A 20,228-nucleotide genomic window follows, 5' to 3' on the forward strand; every position below is an offset into this window, starting at 1 on the left:
ACAGTTGACACCCACCCTAATGCATGGGACCAGCATCATATCACATGTTTCAACGGTTGAAACCACGTGAAGACTGCAACCGCGCGGCTAATGCGAGCCGACATACGCCGAATCGCGATTCGGGCCAAACATGGTCTCGAGAAATAGGTCACAGGTCAAAGGTTATTTGGGTCAGGTCATGAAATTTTCAGGGTAGGTGTAAAATTGATAAAATCGGGGGCATTGAAAGTTTCGTCGCGATCGGACGGTTTTTACGCGAGTTACTCACGAAAAACCGATAAATCATAAAGCGCACCCAAAAAGGCAGAAATATGCACATGCGATATCCTATACTGCGAAAAAAGTGCATCATTTTTTAACGTCGCCGACAAATTGTAATTACCCTAAGCTCAGGCAGATGTATGGTAGAAAATCCCCCAAGTGAAATACACTACGGCGGAAATAAAATACCCTACGGCGGAGCTCGGTTGCAATTTGTAAATACGCGTGCCGCGTGTGGCCGCGTGTGCGTGTGATGCGGGTTCATGTGGGTGTATGGGGTGCATAAGTGGGTCTCAGCGGGTCTCAGTCTGGGTCTATGGGCCTCGAGTTAGAGTGGGTCCACATGTTTACCGACGGTGGAAGTTAATCATGCTTTTGGGTTGTTGACATCCATGGCTTAGTTAGCTTATGGGTCTGACTGGAGTGTGAAGGAATTCAGATATTGAATGTGTTTTTGATGTTTTACTATAGAAATGGCAAAACGCAATCATGGAAAGAAGGCAAACAAGATCAAGGATCCTTATGCGATTAGGAGAGAAAGGTTGGTGCCTCAGCCTAGCTTTCTATTGTTTGATACAGGGGCGGATCCAGGAAATAGGTACTCTCTTAGCAGATGTCACCCAAGCTGCCATATCCACATCTCACGTGCATCTAACCTGACCTAACCTTACCTACAACCTACAACCTAACCTACCAACCTACAACCTAACCTACCAACCTACCTAACTGGATATGGCAGCTCGGGTGACGTCTGCTAAGAGAATACCCAGATTTTTGCAACAAGCAACAACAACAGAACAAATGCTCATGTAACTTTGGTGGTGCCCTTTTTTATGTTTTCTATTTTTTGGTCAGTGTCTTAGCCACAACCAAACGTGCCAATTTTAGGATGACGGTGAAAACAGGGCGCCTGGGGCGATTTGATCAAGGTTCGTGAAATTCACACGTGACATTTAGCATGTGGAAAGCCCACAAAGGGGGAGAAGCTCAAAATGTCACGTGACTAATTTGCCCTCCGGCGCCCTGTTTTCACCGGCGTCCCAATTTTAAGCAAGTAGGTACATCAATATGTGAATATGCTATGTCTAGTTTTTTGTCAACAAATCATGAAAAGAGACAAGCATAAATGCCTGTGGTCAGTCCTGCTAGGCATTTACAGCCCCTGGGTCTGGCAGGCTTAGGTATGGTTCCCAGGCTGGGCTTGTGGTACCATGCCCCTGGCAGACCTGTAGTGCCCCAGTGGCCCAGCTAGGCCAGTTGTGCCTCTGACAGACCTGTGGTGCCTCTCATGGCTTGTGGTGGCTGGTGCCCTGCTATGCCACTGGTGCCCCTGACAGGCCTGTGGTGCCCCTGGAAGGACTGGGGTTTCCCTGTCCCTTGACAGGTCTAAGGTCCCCATAGCCCTTGACAGGCCCATGGTGCCCCTGACAGGCCTGTAGTGTCCTTTCTAGGGCTGTGGTATCATTTCTAGACCTGTGGGGCTCCGAGGCCCTGGCAGGCCTGTGGTGTTCCTGCTAGGCTGCAGGTGCCCCTGCGAGGCCGGTGTTTTCCCTGCGAGGCCGGTGGTTTCCCTGGCAGGCCTGTGGTACCCCTGACAGGCCTGTGGTGCTCCTGCTAGGCCAGTGGTGCCCCTCGGCCCTGACAACTCTTTGTGGTGCCTCTGACAAGCCTGAAGTGCCCCTGACAGGCCCAATGTGCCCCTGCGAGGCCGGTGTTTTCCCTGCGAGGCCGGTGGTTCCCCTGACAGGCCTATGGTGCCCCTGGAAGGACTGTGGTGCCTTTGGGCCCTGACAAGCCTGTGGTGCCCCTGCTAGGCCAGTGGTGCCCCTGGCAGGCCTGTGGTGCCCCGGGCCCCAAGGGGGTCATGACCCATGTGACCGCCTCCCCCCCTGGATCCGCCACTGGCTAGTGGCTTGATATTTGCTATATTTTCAATGTTTATTATTACGGAGCGAGCGAAGCGAGCGTAGTCTTTCGTAGATTAACCCACGACCCGTTGTGGGGGGGGGGAGGGCCCAAAGGGCCCCCTGTGGCTTTTCGCAGAAAACTCAGAAACAGCTGCGAATTTCGACTTGTAACTTTCAGTACCTCTCCGGACATCAATTTTACACAACTAACAATGTCCATTTACGCCGTTAATCAACCAATATCGTGGGCAGGGCACTAAAGAGTCATCGTGGGTTATTACGGAGCCAGCCAAGCGAGCGGAGTCTTTGGTAGATTAACGGAAAGTTCTGAGTATGAGCGGCCGGCCGGCCGGCCGTGCCGTGCGGACGCTTTTGCGAGGCTTATATCTCAGCAACCACTTGACCGATTTACATGCGGGAATTTTTGTAGGGTAGCTTCATTCCTTCTACCAAGTATTGGACTATTCCCGATGCATGTGGTTGACTCCTTATGCATGTGCTACGTGCAAAACGAAGAGGTGTCAGTTTTGTAACAACCGCAATATCTCGGTAACTACTGGGCCGATTGCGCTGAATGTAGGTAGGCACTCATTAGGCCATGTGCCACAGTTGGGGTGCTGCTGCACGTACGCATGTGCAGTGGTATATTCCAGATCTCGAGAACGGCTGAACCGATTGCGCTGAAATTTGGTACAATTGGTTAGGGATCGGTTAGTATGGTGCCGTACAAAAGTCGGTTGGGACCCATTTTGCACGTGCGCACGTGCAGGGTGCCGCTTCCAGATTTCGAGAACGGCTAGGCCGATTGTGCTCAGATTCGGCACATCGTTAGAGGACCTATGTACGGCCCTCCAGGTATTTAGTGGTTGGTTGCCACTTGCCAACATCACAATAATCGATCTGCATTGATGAATACGTCTAATGGCTGTTGAAAACCACTGCCGAAATGTGTGCACAAACCCTCTTCTCATTTCTATTGAGTCATTTTACAGGAGTGTCTCTGTCATTTAAAGCTATTATGCCAAAAGCACATAGGCTAACCAACCACTCTTTAGCTGGAGGGCCGTACAACCTACATCTTCGGGAAGGCCTCTCCTTGGTTGCAAAAGCGAAAGCGTGACGCCTGCTTTACGACTACCAATATTTTCCTATAGGAAGAAAAATAGAATAGTTTACTAGGTGGCATCATGGTGATATCGACCTGGACTCGCATAACTTCTCTTATCTTCATCCACTCAACTGCCCGTGAAACCAGGGTGGTGTTTCACCGATGATGGCAGCACGCTGCTATCACACGTGTCAGATTGGGCTTCCATGCAGACATCAACAAGCCTATTGCTCCAACACTACCTACCACAAGTGTGACGTCAGCTCGCGAAATGCGATAGCAGCGTGGTAGCAGCGTCCAGCGAAACACCACTCAGAGGTCACTTGTGATACCTGGTGAAACTGCGTGCGGTCACCATAGTTTGACGCGACGCCTCCGTAAGGGTTATTACTTAAGTGCCTCTCCTGCCTCCCTCCCTCCGCCCGCCCGCCTGCTCGTCCGTCCCTCCCTCCCCTCCCCTTCCCGCCCCGCCCCGCCCCAAGGGTCAGGCGATCCAGCGGCCCTCAAACTTGACCGCCCTCGGCGGCTCTGGCTCACTAGCGCCACCCTGCCATGCGTATGTATATGTTACAGTTAGTATGCGAAATCCGTTAGTTTGTAACGCAACTAGTTTCGTTGCAAACTACCTGACCGGCCAGGTAGTTTGCAACGAAACTAGTTCCGTTGCAAACTAACTGACCGTCCAGTTAGTTTGCAAACTAACTAGTTAGGATGCAAACTAACTAGTTAGGATGCAAACTACCTAGGTACGTTGCAAACTACCTAGTTACTTTGCAACGGAACTAGATGTGTTGCAACGGAACTAGTTGTAATGCGAAATCGACGAGGCAGTGGCTCTATTTGTCGGTTATATTCAACTTTTATGTAAATTTTAACAACGGTTGTTAAAACAAAGCTGTGTTTTTCTAACGGGTGACACTAGACATAAGACGGGTGGTCACATTTAGGACAGAAACAGTGAATTAATCGGATTCGACTACGTAACGTTACGATCACTAGCGGATCCAGAGTGGGGGGGGGGGGAACGCCCGAAATCGCTCCGCCATCCACGCAGCGCCCGAAAGTGACAAATATTTACTTATGAGAATGAAACGAAAACTGAACAACTTTTATAATCAAATACTTGTTTTAGACTATTGGAATCAAAATCCGAAAGGTTTTTGGAATAAGGAGACACTTTTTGGGATTATGTCTCCCGCAACGTTAAACCCGCGCGGGGCTGGGGGGTAAATTTTACCCACCCTCGCGAATTTTTGCAATAACTCAAAAACGGCGTCGTGCAACGTCGCCAAACTTTCAGTACCCTTTCTTACATCAATTTGACACGTTCCCTGAAAATTTGAGCAAAATCTGTCGGAGAATTTTTGAGAAATTGACGTTTTAATGACGTCATGTTCGCCATTTTCGCCTAAAAAACGGCAAAATTTCCAACGCCGCTAACATCTTCATTTTTAAAGGAATCAAGACGTAACAAAAAAGGCTATACGTAATTCTACTTTGTCTATCGAATGGTTATCTCGGTGTTTGGAAAATATTGGATTTTGGCCAATTTTTTTTCTCCAAAAACTGACTTTTTTGGGAAAATAATTATAAAATCTAAAATTTTGAGTGTATCGAAAAAAAACGGAATTTATGTCAGAGATGTGGTCTATTTGCACCTACATACCAATTTTTAGAAGAATCGGTTAAAAAATGTGGGAGTTATTAAAAATTTCATGACGTCACGACACACAAAAATTTTGAAAAATGAATTTTTTGGAAGTTCTAGACCTCGTACGGAAACAAAAATAGCACCATTCGATTCGCCGTGAGAAACTACATCAGATAGACACCTTTTTAGGCCTTAATAACCAACTTCAAAATTTGACCTCACTTGACCTGACCTTGACCTGACCTCGACCTGAAATTCATCCATATGTGGTCCATATCACCTATTGAGTGTGCCTATTGAATTCTATGAATAAAATGACCCATAAAACATGTGTCGCACATGCCCTTTTCTATATTTTGTTTTTGGTGACCTGATCTGACCTGACCTGACCTTGACCTTGACCTCTGAATGATATTTTATGCTGCGAATGTTGTCTTGGTAGCCTAAGAACACGTTTTGGGCAATCAGTCTCAGTCCATTCTTCGGCAACTACGGTGCAAGGCCGATACTGTAGAAACTTGCAATTTGTACCCTTGACCTGACCTTGACCTTGACCTCAAGGCTCAAACTTTAAATTAAGTGCATGTTTTAAGTTGTTCGTGATGAGATCTTTCGATTGGCGTTTGAATTTTCCAAATCGAACCATTAGTTCGGGAGATAACAGGGGGGGGGGGGGAAATTTGCCCACCCCCAGCCCCGCGCGTTCGGCTGGAGACCCCAGTCCCGCGCGGGTTAAGGCCATCTTTCTGGAACCGCTAGTGATCACCATAAATGCGAAGACATAAGCGGAAAGTAAAGGTTCTGCTGCCGATTTCGGAATATTCCAGAACCGCGCCGCCGCGAGCTCCTACCTCCACAAACGATCAGTCTGTCACGCAACCTGCCCTTTGATCATTGGCTGTTACCGAATGACCCGGCACCGCTAGGTCACCTGGCTAGGCAAGTCGCGTGGTAGGAGTCGGCCGGTGAGACAGATTCTTGATTGCACGCTTACCCCGGACCACGGGACAAGGGACAATACAGTTCAGTTCTGTTCTGTGCAGCGGCGGTGGTGACTGGTGTAAGTGTGTGTCGCAAAAAAAAATCAAAATACCAAAATGCCCCCCGGAACTGTCCCTCCTCTGGATCCGCCAGTGAAAACAAGTATTTGATTATAAAAGTTGTTCAGTTTTCGTTTCATTCTCATAAGTAAATATTTGTCACTTTCGGGCGCTGCGAGGATGGCGGAGCGATTTCGGGCGTCCCCCCCACTCTGGATCCGCTAGTGATCGTAACGTTATGTAGTCGAATCCGGTTAATTCACTGTTTCTGTCCTAAATGTGATCACCCGTCTTATGTCTAGTGTCACCCGTTAGAAAAACACAGCTTTGTGTTGTTAAAATTTACATAAAAGTTGAATATAACCGACATATAGAGCCACTGCCTCGTCGATTTCGCATTACAACTAGTTTCGTTGCAACACACCTAGTTCCGTTGCAAAGTAACTAGGTAGTTTACAACGTACCTAGGTAGTTTGCATCCTAACTAGTTAGTTTGCAAACTAACTGGACGGTCAGTTAGTTTGCAACGGAACTAGTTTCGTTGCAAACTACCTGGCCGGTCAGGTAGTTTGCAACGAAACTAGTTGCGTTACAAACTAACGGATTTCGCATACTAACTGTAACATATATACTGTGACGGGCCGGTCAGCTACGCCGTTTGCCGTGCCGATCGGAGGGTGGCGTGGCGGTCGGTTCCCACCGTGCGGTAGGTGGCGGTGTCGTCCATTCCGTCGCGGTCCGCGTGCCACGCCAGCCGGCCGGGCCCCCCGGACGCTCCCACGGGACACTGCCCAGCCCACCGCCAGGCTCCTCTCGCGGACAACGGCGGACATCCGCTCTCCAAACGGGAAAGGCCACAGCTCGCTGCCCGGTCACGCCTTGGATGGGTGACAGGGCCATCATCACTCATCCATTGTCTGCTCTCGTGTTTCAGAGAGCGGGGGCAGATTTTCAACAAGAAGCCAGCGGACCCGGATGATGAGTTTGTACCGAAGAAGGTGCAGTCCATGATGAGCCTGGTGGACCGCATCGCCAATGGAGAAAAGGTCACCAGCCGGCCCCGGAAAAGGAAACATTTGAGTAACGGGTAGGTGGAGCCGAGGTGGGTGCGGCGCCCGATCCGCGGCGTCGACCGCTGACTCCTGGGGTGACCTACCGGGATGGTGGCGGGGTCTGTAGGGAATCAGCTATCAACTGGCCCCATCACTGACTACTGCCGACTCGCTGTAACAGCGGTGCCGCGTGTTTCAGCCGCGTCTCGTCGCGGGACTTTGTGCGCCCGGAGGCGGCCGAGAGGGGCATGACGCGGCCGCTGAAGCCGATCCCGCTGTTCGAGCAGGGGCCCGGCGAGTCGGACGGCCGATTCCTGCGCCGCGTGGAGAAGCTGACCAAGGTAGGTGTGCTGCAGAGCTCAGTCGGCGCCCACCCAGTCACGCGGCGACGGGCACGCTCTTTGTTATTAGCTGGTCGTGTGGGCTCCCGAAAAAGTCGCATCACCGTCACGTCATAATTGTGCATGCATGCCCACTGCTCTGTGCCCCGTTAGTTCATTGTGAGTAGTTTTTCGCGTGTTTCCGCGTCCCTGCTGCCGAGAACTGTCCGTGGCGATTCGCTGTCCGATACGGCGTGTTTTACAGCTGAACTGCCGTGTGTGTCGCGCTGATCCTGTTGCTCGCTGCCAGCGGCTCTGGTTCTGGATGACTCTGTGGTCAGCTTACCATACCTCGGGAGATCTGCCTGTATCGATTCGTTATTATTGGGACCGATCTTACCGCGGCCTGCGCATTTCAGATGGAATTCGTTATTGTGCGAGGTGCATTTATGGAAGGTAGACCGATCTTGAGAGGCAGATTTCGATCCTGTTAACAGCTCCGGCGGGCACGAGCAAATGTCCATTATTGGCGGAGTAGCGGCTGCCAATACGCCGCCGTTCGTTTTGTGCACTGCATTGTTCAGTGTTCACACATCTGCACTGGGTACCTTAATGCTATGCAGATTGCAGAGTGCGCGGCTAATGTTTGATGTTTTATTGAATGTTCACACTCCACATTCCCTAGATTTTTGTTGCTTCTACATAGTTATCGGAACGTTTAATTTTCCTTTGTCAACCAAGGAAAGATGAAATTCGTCTAACAGTCAGTTTTGCGATTATTCTACTACATTGCGGCTCTTTACACCGACGAAGGAAGCCGAAACGCTTCCGAATCTTTCCAATGAAAACTAGATTGCAGTGTGGGAAATGGGAATATTTTTACACCGAACATTAGTTCGCTTAAGTTCAACAGTACCGTTACGTAAGGTGGGGCTATTCGAGACAGTATGTAGTGGTCTATAATAGTAAAATCGCTATTAAGTGGAAACCGTTTGAGATTCCTTTGTCGTTTTTGCTCAAGTAATTCACCGTTCGGTTCCACGGCAACCTCAGCAAAAATGAGAAAAAAAAATCAAACTGTGTTCATTTTATACCGATTTCACTGCATACTGTCTCAAATATCCCCACTGTCCCAAATAGCCCCACCTTACGGTAACCGCTTTGCCGTGCCTTCAGTATATAGTGAATCCATGATAAGCTTTTTTTAATCTTTCTAGTTGAGGTTTATTTGCCATTGGGTCTACAGTGCAGGGATATTTCTATCTCGCACTCCTCTGAGATGCAAAGATAAGAATTTGCTATATCTGCATCCCTCTGAGATGCAAAGATAAGGTCTCGAGGGTTTATAGCGAAAAATCAAGAGTTCATGTGATGATGGGTCAATAACCGAACGACATTTTAATGAATTGTTTATGGATGAAACTTATGAAAAGAACAAACTACTCTGAATCTATTTTTACATAGATGAATGCATTTAAATATAATATTTTATTAATTAAGAATAAACCTCAACGTAGAAAGATATAGGATTCCTCATGGCTCACTCGTGGAAGATCGGATATCTTTTCCTCGCGTGTTACAAAAAAACCTCGCTCCTTCGTCGCTCGGTTTTTCAGCAACCCGCTTGGAAAAGATATCCTTATCTTCCACTCGGAGCCATGAAGAATCCTCTATATCTTTAGCTTTTAATAGCTTTTAAAGCTTGCCACGGCCCACGAATGAATTTGCCACGACATTGTAGCGCAAAAACCATGTAGCGCAAAAACATCCGTCAAGCTGTCCAGATGACACCAGGTTAACAGCTCGTATCATGAATGTAGGGATGAAGCAGACAGGAAAATCACAGAATCCATTCGAATTCGTGAGCATAGGCCCAAAAATCAGCTACAACACAGTGTCGTGGCAAAAGTCTTTCATAGTGGGCGGTGAATATGTAGGGTGACAGACAACTTGAGCGTGAATACGTGAACGTGAAACTTGAACGTGAATTTGATAGAGGCTTATGAATATGGGTATTCATACCGGTGTTCATCTTTAATACGTGTAGGATATGAAGGGTAATATAGCGTGTGCTTTGGTATGGGAGGGCAATTTATGTAGTTGCCACGCGATAGATGATATTTCGGGCTGGAAAGTGGCAAATGTGACGAAATGTTTTTTTTTTTTTTTTTGAAGTGAGACGTTTTCTGCACTTATACTAACTTGCGAACCGATTGAGAAAGAATAGTGCTCGAAATATATCGCTTTTGTATTGTATTTTTTTGCCATTACAGTTTACTTAAAGAATTGAGGATAAGGTCAAATGACTCATGCAGTATTAACCCGCGCCCCGTAGGGCTATCGGCGGACCCTACCACTCGTAGGGGGGGGCGGGCGTGTCGCCCCCCCCCCCTCCCCTAAGATCTCGGAAAGTTACCGGCCGATATTCAAAATTCAAACGGCGTTGGATAGCCCCTACAGGTAACTACCTTGTGACCTAATTTCATTGACCTCTGCTTAACCGATGACGTCACAGGTCAGGTCAAAGGTCGAATTTTCACCGTTTAGAGGCATTTCAAGAAATGTGCGGTAAAATCGAGTAAAAATGAATACCATTCAAAATCATCGATGGGGGATTGTCTGTCAAACACATCTTTTGCTATTTCAGATCACTGATACCAGGTCAGGTCACTGAGGGTCACAATATGAAAGTGTCGTGTGATACATGTGTTGTGGTCCATTTTACATGACAAATGCGATAATGTGGTTAGGCGACCTTTGGGACCAGTTTAGGTTACGTTCTGGTGAAGGTCATGTCAAATTAGGTCAAATTTCAAAGTTGATATTTTTAGATAGAATGGGTAGGGGAAGTTGGGGCAATGCCGGAGTTGGGGCAAAGCCGAAATTCGAGATATTTCGAAAACCGTAAGACATGGATGCCACCTGTCAGTGATGCTCTGAAGCTTAAGTGACTACAATTATCGCATGTTTGTTACGAGTCGTCATTCGGAATACTTCGACTGTGAGGGCGCCAAGAGCGTTTTCAAGGTACGTTTCCCTTGTACTACATGCGCCTTTGAAGCTGCATTTCTTACTCATTATGCTACCGTTTGTCTGGCCAATTCGGTCAAGTAATCTTTAGCATGTCTTTGCATAAGTGTGCTGCCTATTTGAAATTTATACAGCACGTTGAAAAGTTATGGGCCTGCAAATGAAAGTATGGCTGGCTGGGGTAATGCCGAAAACGTGCGATTACGCACGTGTTAAAAGCACGCTAGTGGACTTTACTGCTGTAGAATAGCAACGCGTATTTTTAGTCACACAAATTACACTTTCAACCGACACAACGGCCTGTTACCTATAAGGAATGATTTACCTGGCATTTTCTTATTATATCACACAATTATAACTTCCAGTGTGCACCGCGTCCTCAAGCTCTTAAAACGCGTGTCAGCTTTGATGAATTCTGGATAAAGTTTGAGATAAAATGGCAAAACATCAATGTCGGCATTCCCCGTAGATCATTTCTCCCATTTTCGGCTTTCCCCGCAGTCCGGGGCAACGCCGAAAAAGTCACTTCTTTGATATTTTTAGTTTGTGCGCTTAACGGTATGCGAATTCATCAAATGCGCCTGGTATGTTTGAAAGGCAAAAGACTGGCCTCTCGAATGACGCCAACAAGAATAGCTTATGTTGTCTACCTTGCGTGCTACGGGCGTCAGAAAAAAAAGTCTTCGGCGTTCCCCCAACTTCCCCTATCGATTTGATGCAGCTCGTCACGGGGAGTCTAATGGTGGTCTTTGTTTTTCGATACATGGTCTAGAATTGCTAAAAATTGAGTTTGAAAATTTGACGTCATCGATTTTGAACAGTTTTTTTTCGCTATAACTTGGCCAAAAAAAGAGGTATTGATCTCAAATTCGGTATGTAGATAGAACACGGTATGGACCATCATATATATTCCGGTTTTTCGAAAATCGAAAAACTTTCTGGATTTTTTGGCTATTATATCCAAAAAATGACTTTCATTTTAGGGGGTCAAAATAAAAAAAATAAAAAAATCCGAGATAGCAGTTTTGTAGCCACGTTAATTCTACACCTTTTATGTCTTGAACATTTGTCTGTATCTTCAATGCTGTAGGGCTGACAGCTCTTTCCGCGAAACCCTTTTTTGGGTCGAAAATGGCAGAACATGACGTCATTCTGACGTTATTTGCAGCCAACCTATCATAGCCTCTGGAAAAAAAATGAATTGGTCACGATGTGTAAAATTGATGCTCGGAGAGGTTCTGAAAGTTTGGTGACGATATCTGCATCCGTTTGGGAGATATCTACGGAAAAGGCCGTGATCCCCCCCCCCCCCCCACTACGGGGCGCGGGTTAACAATGATTTTCCTCATAACGCTAAACTTAATCAAAAACTGAACCTGAAAAAATCGAACGTCATCTAATTTCAACATGTCTTTTCTGTCTTTTCTTCCCGATAATTTCCATGTGTGCGTTATGGAGCTAGGTATTAGAACACTGGTGAATCGGTGATGTCATGCTGTGGATCTTGCATTGTAATTCAATATATAACTAGAACTGCCTTTCACAGAACCGCTTACTAGATTCGGACCTCAGTAACAGTGAAAAACTAAGTTTTCCTGAAATTCGTTTTTTTTTTTTTTTTGGGTTAGGCCTTTCTAGTCTGACAGGGCCATTTCAGAGCCTGAAGGATGATAAGAATTAGTGGGAGATATTGGTGTGGGCACTGGGCAGGCACCCTAGCGAGTCACCGGGACTGAGCCCGTCCCAAAGGACAGGCCGACCAGCCTGTCCTTTGGGTAGGTATACTCGCTGAACCCGACCACGGATGTGCTAACCCGAGAGCAGCGACGCCGCTCCAAGGGAGCAGCCCGCATGAGATAAATGTGTCTGTCCTGCTTGGACTGAGGGTGGCGGCGTGGAGGAGAAGGATTTAAATGTCCTGATGATGGAAACGACGAAACGGAGGCTGAAATTCGTTGACAATTTGTGCTTTCGTATATACATTTGGTGCCATCTGCCACAAGTGACGTCATCATGGTATGCTCACTTTTGAAAACACAATTTTCATGTCTTTACCGAGATCAATTTGAAATTGAACATTTTAGCGGTAAGAAATTCTTAGCCAGACGCTGAACTTGCCAAAACTCACGTGAGAACTTCAATAATTAACTTGGAGCCAAACACATTTTGAAAAAAGGAACTATAGTATCTGTCTCTCACCACCCTCAAATGAGCCAATTTCACGTAGTCGGCATGATTTCCCGACTCCCGACTTGTGAGCTTTCTCACCATAGGCGCGGGAACCGGGGGGTTGGGGCAGTGGGGGCAGCTTGCCCCCCCCCCCCCAACTCTGCAGGGCCGTGGGGGCGGTGCCTCCACAACTTTACGACGGAATATCGCACATTTTTGCAATTTTTTTTAAATGAAAAAGCCAAGGGATGAAAAATAAGTGGCCTAAAACCGGTGAGAACACTAGATTTGGGGTTACCCTAGGTTGATCTCTATTATGGTGTGCCCCCCCCCCCCTCCCCCAGTCTGAAGGTAGTTCCCGCGCCCCTGGCTGTTTCTCACCACTCCATGCTTATGATTGAAAATTAGTGTGGGATCGACCAGCCGGGGCCGTCTCTGACATAACATGGGGGGGGGGGGGTGGTGAAAAGGGCTGCTTCTTATATGAGACATATAAAGCCTTACGCCAATAGTGGCATCATATTTCTCGTTGTTCTCTGAGTGGTGGTACTGGCCAGTAACGTGAAGAGTAGGTGCTACAGAACGTATAGGACACCCTGTGCACGAAAGCCATGCTAAACACTGTAAAAAAAAATCCTTTCATACGCTAATACTGCAAATTGAGGCGGAAAATTGCACCCATGATCCCACCTTAGACGCCTGAGGTCGTCTTAGGACTTAGGTCATGAAAGGAAAATAGCAGTTTTCAACAACTTTTGATGGTGTTTTAGAGTGATAAAACACAATGAAAACGTTTTACGGATCGATTGGTATACATCATGACATTTTCCGGTCAGGTCATGCTCTCGACTTTAGTAAGTTTTCAATTTGATTTTCTAGGACAAATAAGTTTATTCGACTAGCGTTAGCAGATCAGGTGAATACATGCCTTTGACAAATGACAGGGACACTCTCAGGCAGTGATATGGGATATCTGTTGTCTGGGGCGAGCGCGCGCCCGGCTTCGACGGAGCTGGATCGCTACCGATCGAACCGAGCGCGGCTGCCGAACAGCGGCCGGTGTGGCCGTGCCGTTCTGCTGCTTCTCGCCCGCTGCCGGCCGACTGAGGCGCACACAACCGTGGCTAATCGCCAGCGTGACCACAACCGTTTAATCGCGTTTTAGCCTGCTGTCAAATAGGTACTACTTTCTTTTCAATGCGACATAAGCCACTTTGTTGGAACCAGTAACCGGTGCTCAAAAACTTGACCGAAAGAAATAAACAAATGGGCGACCATCGATAAGGGCATAATGACACGGCGACCACGGGCTGGCGGAGGCCACTCAACTGCCGGAGCAGACACGGAACAACGGTCCCCGGCGTCAAGAAGGCCCAGGGGGGGGGGGCGAGGGGCCCAGGACACGGAACAACGGTCCCCGGCGCCAAAAGGCTCAGGGGGGGGGGGGAGTGGCCCAGGGCTCAGTTGTCACTTTTGCAAAGTGCCACATTTCGTAACATTGGTGCCGGTGTGTAAGGGTGGCTATATGAACCCATCTGTCGGGTTCCCCTTTCCATTAAGTGTCCCTTAGTAGCAAAGGGGTTCTATATGAACATAAAACCTCTTGCATCAGCAGGCTTGCATCAGCTGCAGTGTCTCAAAATTGTATGTTGGCGCGTGGATGAGGAAAATGCGTCGCCAAAAAGGCGATGAGAGTGGAAAATTGCCATTCAAATAAGTCCCAAAAAGAGTAAAGAAGGATCAATAGGATTAATTCATACACAGACGTGGTAGAATGTGGGATGTATGTAACAACCATCCATATAAATGTTTTGCGAAAAGCGGGAGGGGCAGATTCTGCCCTCCCCCCTCCTTCAAGCGAGGCGCGGTAACGTGTCCGTCAAATTTCATCTTTGCATTCCCGGGAGGTCTCGAATGAAAGCCTTCCGAAACGTGAGCCCTGGAGCCCCGCCGCTCATTAAGATACAGCATGCATTGCTGTTAATGCTCACGATAATATAGGTACACATATGCCTATAGGTATGGGAAAAGTCCATTCATCAAAGTACCTATATAAGTTAAAGTATAAATCAAAGTATATTAAGTTAATACCAGTAAAACGCCTTTGGGGCGAAGAACGAGCGAGCGAGATAGTGAGCCCTGCACGTGCGGAAGGGCGAGAGGGTACTTCCAACGGGCTAGTGCAAAGCAGTAAGCACCCTTCTAACCGGTCGCTAGCGGTGTGCCAAATTTGAACGCAATCGGCCCAGCCGTTCCTGAGATCTGGAAGCGGTATTCTGCACGTGCGCACGTGCAAACGGGATCCAAACTGACTTGCACGGCACCCTACTAACCGGTCCCCAACCGTGTACCAAATTTGAGCGCAATCGGCCCAGCAGTTCTCGAGATCTGGAAGCGCCACCTGCACGTGCGCACGTACAGTAGCACCCTGACCGCAACACATGGGAATGCATTGCCTGGTGAGTGCCTACCTCCCTGTATGCCAAGTTTCAGCGAAATCGCCCCAGTAATTACCGAGTTATTGAAATGGGAACAAATTTGGCACCTCTTCTTTTTGCATTTTGCACGTGCAGTGGGGGTCACTCACATAGATCAAGAGTATCCGACCTTTGGTAGAAGGGATGCAGCTACCCTACAAAAATTACCGCAAGACAATCACCCAAGCAGCTGCTGAGATATGAGCCTCTCAAAATCACTACTTTTGCAAAACAGCTTGAACACCCTTGACTTTTCACGTGGCACGTGCCACGACGGTCACTGAGATGTATCAAAAGTAGTCAATTACGGGGTAGAAGGGATGGGGCTACCCAGCAAAAAAGACCGCAGGCCAATCGGTCCAGCGGTTGTTGAGATATAAGCCTCTCAAAAGCGTTACAGGCCGGGCCGGGCCGGGCCGCTCATACTGAGATTTTTCCGGTAGGTATATTGAAAAGACTTCGCTCCGCTCGCTGCGCTCGCTCGCTCGTAATAAGTAAACTTTGATTGGTTCCCATATCAAAGTTTTGGATCAAGGACTTAGTTTTTTTTTCGAAGATTCGAGGTAGCCACTGTGTAGAGCATTTTTTTTTTAATGAATTTAATCCCAACCATTTGAATGGAGGGATTCACAAGGACAGAGCCCCCGCTGAGCAGAGCTTGTTGCGTTGACCCTGCCCTCCACCCTCCGATCACGCAATTCCTGATATATGACCGAATTTATTGTCCGAAGTGAAACGTGCGCACATTAAAGGGACTATCCCACCTTTAACATGGGGTTTGAGTTGAGATAACCAAGTTTGCGGCGAGGTTCAGAAACCACTATCTATCTAGGTTGCAGCCCCCGCGGCCTCTTGGTGTTGAAGAAATTCGTTCCCTTCATTTGAAAATGGGCCTTGTGCAAGGCCCTATCTTCAACATGGAGCGACCGTTAGTGTGACGTTACCTCGTTTAGTCATTCTGATTTAAATGGGTTTGTTCGTTGAAAAATCGCTTAAAACTTGGTCTGAACTTTGTTTTGGTGCCTACAGAGCAAAAAGAATCAGCTTTATGACAGTAATGTGGCCTGGGGAAGGAGGTAATTTTGGGCTGTGACGTCACACATTTGAAAGTTTGTGTTTGGAATATGGGAAGCCTAAGATGTTTAATGAAAAATAAATGCCAGAACCGTTTTCCTGGTCATCCAATCTATAAAGTCGGGCACAATTTAACTGGTTTTAACAACATTTTAGAAGGTGGGATAGTCCCTTTAACCCGCGAGTTGCTGGGGGGGGCGTTAAACGCCCCCACTTTTTTCGCCGGGCCATAGCATAAAAACGGCGCGCCGCAGGCGCGCCAAATTTTGGGTACCTGTAGGGAATTGATTGAAGTTTATTGTGACAAAGTTTCAAAAAAATCGGTCGGAAAATTTTTGAGATATCGAGGTTTTAGTGACGTCATGATTTCTGAGTTTTCGACCAAAAACGGCATATGTTCAAAAAATCATATAAAATCACAGAATAGACATACAGACATGCCGTAAACGCCATTAGACTGCCAATACCATGATCAATCAAATGCATATCTTCGATTATTGATTATCGTTCCGCATTTTCCAAAATCTTGAACTGAATCTTGGCAATTTTTCTTGACTACTTCACGACCATGATACATGAATTTCTTAAATTGAAGTTTTTGAGCCAAACACGTACACATATGATAAAATGAATGTCACCATCGTGTTCTACGCCCCAAATTACCTATAAAACATGTGTCACAGGCTGCGAATATCAGTTTTGATTTTCAGGGATATGTGCCTACCCGGTTGACCTGACCTTGACCCTGACCTATGCTTGACTGACCCCTATATGGAGCTGAAACTCTTGTAGGCCTTATAGGGTGGATTGTGCACCGTTTTGACAGAGTTTATGGCGAGAGGCGCCCATTGCGAAGTCCTGAAGTCCATGCTACTGAAAGCCCGATTTCAGGTGTTTGACCTGACCTTGACCCGACCTGTGACCTCAAAATTCAACTTTAAAGTACTCATCTGAAGCGTCTCGTTGCGCTCTTTCGTTTGCCGCCTCGTACGTTTCGCTGCGCCTATTGGTTCTCGAGTTATCGGCTGGGGGCGTTTAACGCCCCCCCCCCCCCCCAGCAAACGGTGGGTGGCGAAATACCCCAGCAACTGCCGGGTTAACGACCGGTCCCCTCACGGACTTCAGCTGGCTACGGCCTGCCACCAACCGCAACCATACCCGCCAGAAGGCTCACAAACATCGGGCGCCCGTCGCGCCTCGAACCTCGGACTGCTGCAAGGAAACTCCCGGTCGTCTGATCATGGAAAGCGGCTTAAGAAATGTCCGAAACTTTATTTTCACTTCTGACTAGAGGTGGCAAAACTGGAAAATTTTGGGAACCGGACCCGGACCCGGTCTGACTGACCCATTTGTGGAACCGGTCAGACCCGGTCTATGTCAGAGTTGGAACCAGATGGACCCGTTCCAAAAAAAAATCAAAATTTAATAAACAAAATTTGAGGGCAGTGGCACGGCAGGTATAAAATGCTTTCTTCCCAATTGCACAGGCATGAGTTGCGATTTGCAAAGCAGAAACATCATGACAAGGTCAGTGGTCACCCTACTTCGCTGTTCACATTCAAATTTGCTTTTGGAATCAGAATTAGATTCAGGTCAGATTTTAGAATATCAATGTAGGTAGGTTTAGGTAGGTACTAGGAACCAGGGCCCGATTTCACCAAGTGAATATATTCTTGGTGTACTTTGGAAAAGTACACCGACAAAGTACGACGATAATACTATTCGGTTTCGCCACAGGAATATATTCAATACGCCCGCTTTACGTACTTTGGAAGCGCGCGCATATATCTTTTCTTGTCGGGGACATGCAGTCACTATATTTTTCCGTATTTAAAGTCGACGAGCTTAAATGCTCAGATATACAATATTATGGAAAAAATTTCTAGCTACGCTAATAAGAATTAAATTTGCTGATCATACAAGAGGAAGTACCTAAACAAATATTGCTAATAATGCTCTTGATTTTTGCTGGGAGCACGACATTCCAAAGCCAAAAATGTAAACAATCGGCAGCAAGCCGCGCAGCACAGTTGACGTTACTGGCGTGTGTGGGTTTTGTTGGATTTTGAATTGATATTAATTTTTTCTTCCAAGTTACTTCTCATTAGATATTGTTTCAATATTTGTTCACATCTTCTACGCAATTCTGGAGTGGTTCAAAGCAAATATAAATAAAGTCGAACAAGAAATGGCATTACTTGAGGCACCTATCTTATACCTATCTAACTACCGATCACTGACGATAGCAAGGAGCACGGCCGACTAGCCGACAAGTTATCTGAAATATTACTTGAATCAAGTTTTTAAATAATCGAAGGGTCTACCGACGACTTCAAATATGGAGAATATTTCGGAATCATTCGGCAGACTGAACCTGAACGAAAGCGGGAAGCCGGTGATAAATTGAATCATTTGGCCACAACACACACAAAAAAAAATATGGACATTGGACAGCATATGGGTACTGCAAAGAAATAGCAAAAGTGGGCGATGAAAACGAATGTAAACGAATGCGTTGTGACTTGTGATGCAACATGCTGGGCATGTCAACAAGGCGTTGCTGGACTGGACTTCAGTCCTTCCTCTCGCCCTCGCCAGCTATTTACTTTCTCTTCGGTAAAACGCTGTATAAAGAGCACGGTGTAATAATCACGGTGAGATAGATTTGTAACGCTTTTGGCCTTTTGTGTTATCAAAATACAATGTGAACTGTCGTTTTTTTTTAAGTGGAAAACTCAATGTAATCGGGAATGCGAATGAAAAAAGGAATTCCCTTTTGTGTTTCTGCATGATGGGGTGATTTTAATCGCAGTGATGCCACGATGAGATAAGCCTTATAAAAATAGCTCTTCTGGGGTTTAATTTCAATATAAGCCCTGACACACGGTACCCTATATATCCAGCAAGAAATAACCATTATGACATCAAAAACTTTTTGAGTAGCCTGTGGCATGTTTTTATCATACGTTGCATCGACGAAGTCATTAAAATTGTAACATTATCATACAAAAAAATTGATGTATGCCAAGCTGTTTCTCAAAGTATGCCACAAAAAGTAGCATACTTTCAATGCCAGCAAACTCGGCAAACAGCTGTTGAAAAAGCAGATCGGCGTACCAGAAGTACCTCAAATGTAATAGCATGCCAAAAAACAACGGACTTATGCAGTCATACTTTGTCTTTGTCTTGAATAAGTATCCCTGTACGGAGTTTAGTGAAACTGAATATGTCATAATATGCCAAAAGTGAATATGTACGCCGCCGTAATGGAATATATTCACTTGGTGAAATCGGGCCCAGGAAGTAGAAAATAATAACACATTGATGGAAGTGTTTGATAATGGCTAACTTGCCTGCCTTTATTTTACCTGGCCTAACTAAATAGGCTTGCTAGCGGGTTTCAGCCCAGACTCCAGAGTCAGAACTCAGAGTATCATGCTTCAACGTCAGTTTGAAATTAACATGTCACAGGTTTTGTCAATTGCTGAAAACAAAACTAGCATACTACGCAACATATATGAATGTCTAGGAAGTAGGAACCATGAAATTTCATGCAAAGCCCCCTGCTACAGCTGCAGACAATACCAGAGTCAAAACGGAGCAAGGTTAGCAGCACAGAACAAGCCCAATATACATACCTGGATTAAAATATTCTTGGGAAAAGATACTCCGCTTCGACGTATGAGAAAATTAGTCATTACAAAAAATTGTTACTATGAGCCCCAGTCCCTAGCCATAAAAGTTTAAAAAAGAAACATTTCGCGAGGTACTTTCCAGAATCCGCGACACGTGTACGAATTCAAGGATTTTAAATTGCTGCTTTGCGAGGAAAGTCAGATCGGCGCTAAAGTACTGCAAAACAGTGATGATCGCCAAAGTGTTAGTCGCCCATATCCAGAAGTAAATCTAGGTAAAAACTGTCGTAGTATTTACTTTCCCAAAATAGCTTCAAATATGTGAAAATGGCATACAATTCCTCCGTGCGGATACCCGATGCTAAATGGCCTACTGTTCTGCATACATTTTGCACAATTTGTGATTTCTAAATTTAAATCTGAAACACAAATGCTGGTGTTTGGCAAAAACAAAAAATCAAATGATTTATTTTACTGGAGACGGCCTGCGTCGGCCTTATTTTG

The 20,228-nt window shown here is 46.4% G+C and overlaps 1 protein-coding gene across 9 annotated transcripts in view; it reads left to right on the forward strand.

Moving 5' to 3' along the window:
* Positions 1 to 20,228, forward strand: part of LOC122367302 (coiled-coil domain-containing protein 137-like) — a 44,605-nt gene that overhangs the window by 8,656 nt on the left and 15,721 nt on the right. For 3 of the 9 annotated variants that reach the window (XM_043340292.1, XM_043340296.1, XM_043340291.1), the window contains exons 2-3: positions 6,902 to 7,054; positions 7,219 to 7,360. In XM_043340292.1, the coding sequence (XP_043196227.1) occupies positions 6,975 to 7,054; positions 7,219 to 7,360 (222 nt within the window). In that variant the 5' untranslated portion in view covers positions 6,902 to 6,974. Of the gene's footprint in view, positions 1 to 474; positions 803 to 6,901; positions 7,055 to 7,218; positions 7,361 to 20,228 lie in introns of those variants that run through there. The other 6 variants (XM_043340288.1, XM_043340290.1, XM_043340295.1 and 3 more) reach the window with 6 other exon arrangements.

The sequence above is a fragment of the Amphibalanus amphitrite genome, unplaced genomic scaffold (genome assembly GCF_019059575.1).
Source record: "Amphibalanus amphitrite isolate SeventyFive unplaced genomic scaffold, NRLGWU_Aamphi_draft 000862F_arrow, whole genome shotgun sequence".
Taxonomy (NCBI): Eukaryota; Metazoa; Arthropoda; class Thecostraca; order Balanomorpha; family Balanidae; genus Amphibalanus; species Amphibalanus amphitrite.